Genomic DNA, 2,786 nt, shown 5'->3' with positions numbered 1-2,786 from the left:
CATCCTAGCAACTAAGGCAGCAGCTTAAAATGTCTAGAGGAAGTTCTGTGACAATAGAACTCCCCCCCCCCCCCCCCCCCCCAAAAAAAAAAGACCAAACTGTATCCATAACTAAAATACATTAAAACATAAGACACTTAGTTGGATGTTAAGTGGAGACCAATGCGACTGAAACCACTGTAGGATATGTTTTTTTGACTCAGCCACGGGCGTTCCCTGAGGACGTTTATTTGAGGACGATCCAATCACTCGTCATCGCTCTGCCCATCCACCGTGAAGGAGATTATGACAGACGACTGACGTTTCCCATCTCCCCATTTTACATATCAATTCACACTTCCTCATTCCATTTGGAACATTGAACCAACCAGGAAAAAGAACATCCAACCCACTGCATAATAAACGAATCCCCAAAACATGTGCAGATGTACCTTGTCGTTCGCTGAACTGCCTTGTCATAGTTACACTTCCAAATAAAAAAATAAACAATAGCAAAAAACTAAAAATAAGCAGCTACTTGTAGTACCATTTTCTTCAAAAGCGTTTTCCTTTACAAAAACAGAAGAAAACAAAAAAAGTATTATGTCCAATATAAATGTTTAGATGATATGAGTTCCCTACAGAAGCTATCACGTTGAGCGAGAAGTCTTCTTCTCATTCAATCATTACAGTACGTCGCGTTTGTCAGTTTATTTTCTTCTTTTTCATACTGCTATGCCTGTGCTAGAAGTCCAAGTCTGTGGTGCACCAAAATCACACAGAGTCCTTTGGAGCAACGGCCTCTGTCTCGGCCTCAGCCTCGGCCTCAGTCTCAGCTTCGGCGGTTGGCAGGTGAAGCCCTCTCTGTATGTGTGTGGTGAAGTCATACTTGTCTGTGCAGGCGTGCAGGCAGATGCTGCACTGGAAGGGCCCTGCGTCAGCGTGGCAGCTCATGTGCAGGGCGTGCATAACCTCATCCAGGAAGAGGATGCCACAGTGGACGCACTTACTGGTCAGCTCATCCTGAGTGCCCTGGTCCACCCTCTCCTTACTGGTCAGCTCATCCTGAGTGCCCTGGTCCACCCTCTCCTTACTGGTCAGCTCATCCTGAGTGCCCTGGTCCAACATCTCCTTACTGGTCAGCTCATCCTGAGTGCCCTGGTCCACCCTCTCCTTACTGGTCAGCTCATCCTGAGTGCCCTGGTCCAACATCTCCTTACTGGTCAGCTCATCCTGAGTGCCCTGGTCCACCCTCTCCTTACTGGTCAGCTCATCCTGAGTGCCCTGGTCCAACATCTCCTTACTGGTCAGCTCATCCTGAGTGCCCTGGTCCACCCTCTCCTTACTGGTCAGCTCATCCTGAGTGCCCTGGTCCACCCTCTCCGGCTTGGCTGCAATGTCTAGCGGAGGAGGAGGCTGGGGGGATGCCCCCTCTTCTACTTTGTCCTCTCTTCTCCCCTGCTGCTCTCTATGCTTCTCTACCTCCTTCTCCGCCGGGACCGTGGGCAAGGCCCGTTTGTCGGCGCTGCTACTTCTCTCCTTGACGGTAACGGCAGAGGCGGTGGAGCCGTTGGCGGTGGGGGGCAGTTTGGAATGTTTGATGGCCAGGTCAAGAGGGATGTCGCTTTCGGGGCCGGCGGAGGGCGTGAGAGGGTAGTGTGGGGGTAAGTTAAAGGTGTGGTAAGGCACAAAGCTTTGGCAAGGGTTGGGCAGACCAGGCATGTGACCTAGGTACTGTGGGTTGCCCGGAACAGACATCTTGTACTTAGTCCAGAAGCGCATCCAGTCGGACTCGCTCTGCAGGTCGTTGTGGATGAAGGGCAGGCTTAAGAACGGGTACTGGTACTTCTCGATGGGACTGCCCGGTGGCGAGTAGCTGGCCTGTTTGGAGGGACGCATGTACTTCTCGATGGGGCTACCCCTCTCGGAGGACAAGCTGCCCTTCCCCTCCAAGCCCGTGTGATGGACCCCGGTCGAGCACACCCCGTTCCCCTCCGCCCCTCCCTCCGCAGGGTTCTTGTTGTGTATGTGCAAAGGAGGCAATCGCTTGTGGATCTCCAGGGTCTGGCTAACTAGGAAGGCATGGGTGGAGCGGGGGCTGGGGTGGCTCTTTGCCCCAGAGGAGCCGTAGGCCTCGTACTTGCCCAGGTCGTTCGGGGGCTCCCCTCTGCGAGGGACAGGGCGAGGGACGGGCCCTCCGTCCGAGCCTGGCCCATCCTCTCCTGGCCGGCGCTCCAGGGGACTGCCGTTGAGGCGCTCCTCGCTGTTGACCCTCTGCTGCTTGGAGCCCACAGGTTCGGAGGGCAGAGGGTCGGGGTTGAGGCGCTTCCGCGTGCGCCGGCGGATGATCTGCTCGCCGTTGTTCTGCTTGATGATGTTCAGCGGCCGGGGAGTCTGGTGAGGGACAGAGATAGACATTTTATTTATGTATCAAGCTATACATAAAAATGTTTACCTAAATATATCCTTAATAATAAAATGAATTTCATAGTAGAGAATATTACCACAACACTAAGGGCTTGATTCAATCCATATTGCTGAATATTGGCGCTATAGTGTGATTGAAACTTAAAGGCAATGTTCCCACGTTCACAGAGACTGCATTCACAGTAAACACACACGGTAAACACACATGGTAAACACACACAGTAAACACACACGGTGAACACACACGGTAAACACACACGGTGAACACATACGGTAAACACACACGGTGAACACACGTGAACACACACGGTGAACACATACGGTAAACACACACGGTGAACACATACGGTAAACACACACGGTAAACACACACGGTAAAC

At 52.3% G+C, this 2,786-nt stretch overlaps 1 protein-coding gene across 1 annotated transcript; it reads right to left on the bottom strand.

Moving 5' to 3' along the window:
• Nucleotides 1–753: 753 nt before the first annotated feature.
• LOC311115451 (zinc finger transcription factor Trps1-like) lies at nucleotides 754–2,397 on the bottom strand (the record flags this gene model as incomplete). Its single annotated transcript, XM_084190628.1, has 1 exon — nucleotides 754–2,397. One exon carries the CDS (start codon nucleotides 2,395–2,397, stop codon nucleotides 754–756), a length of 1,644 nt encoding a protein of 547 aa, XP_084046754.1.
• Nucleotides 2,398–2,786: the final 389 nt, after the last annotated feature.

This window comes from Coregonus lavaretus (assembly GCF_964263955.1).
Source record: "Coregonus lavaretus genome assembly, contig: HAP1_SCAFFOLD_10449, whole genome shotgun sequence".
NCBI classification, from domain to species: Eukaryota; Metazoa; Chordata; class Actinopteri; order Salmoniformes; family Salmonidae; genus Coregonus; species Coregonus lavaretus.
Note: the sequence above shows the minus strand (reverse complement) of the source record. Positions and strands in the feature narration are given on the sequence as shown.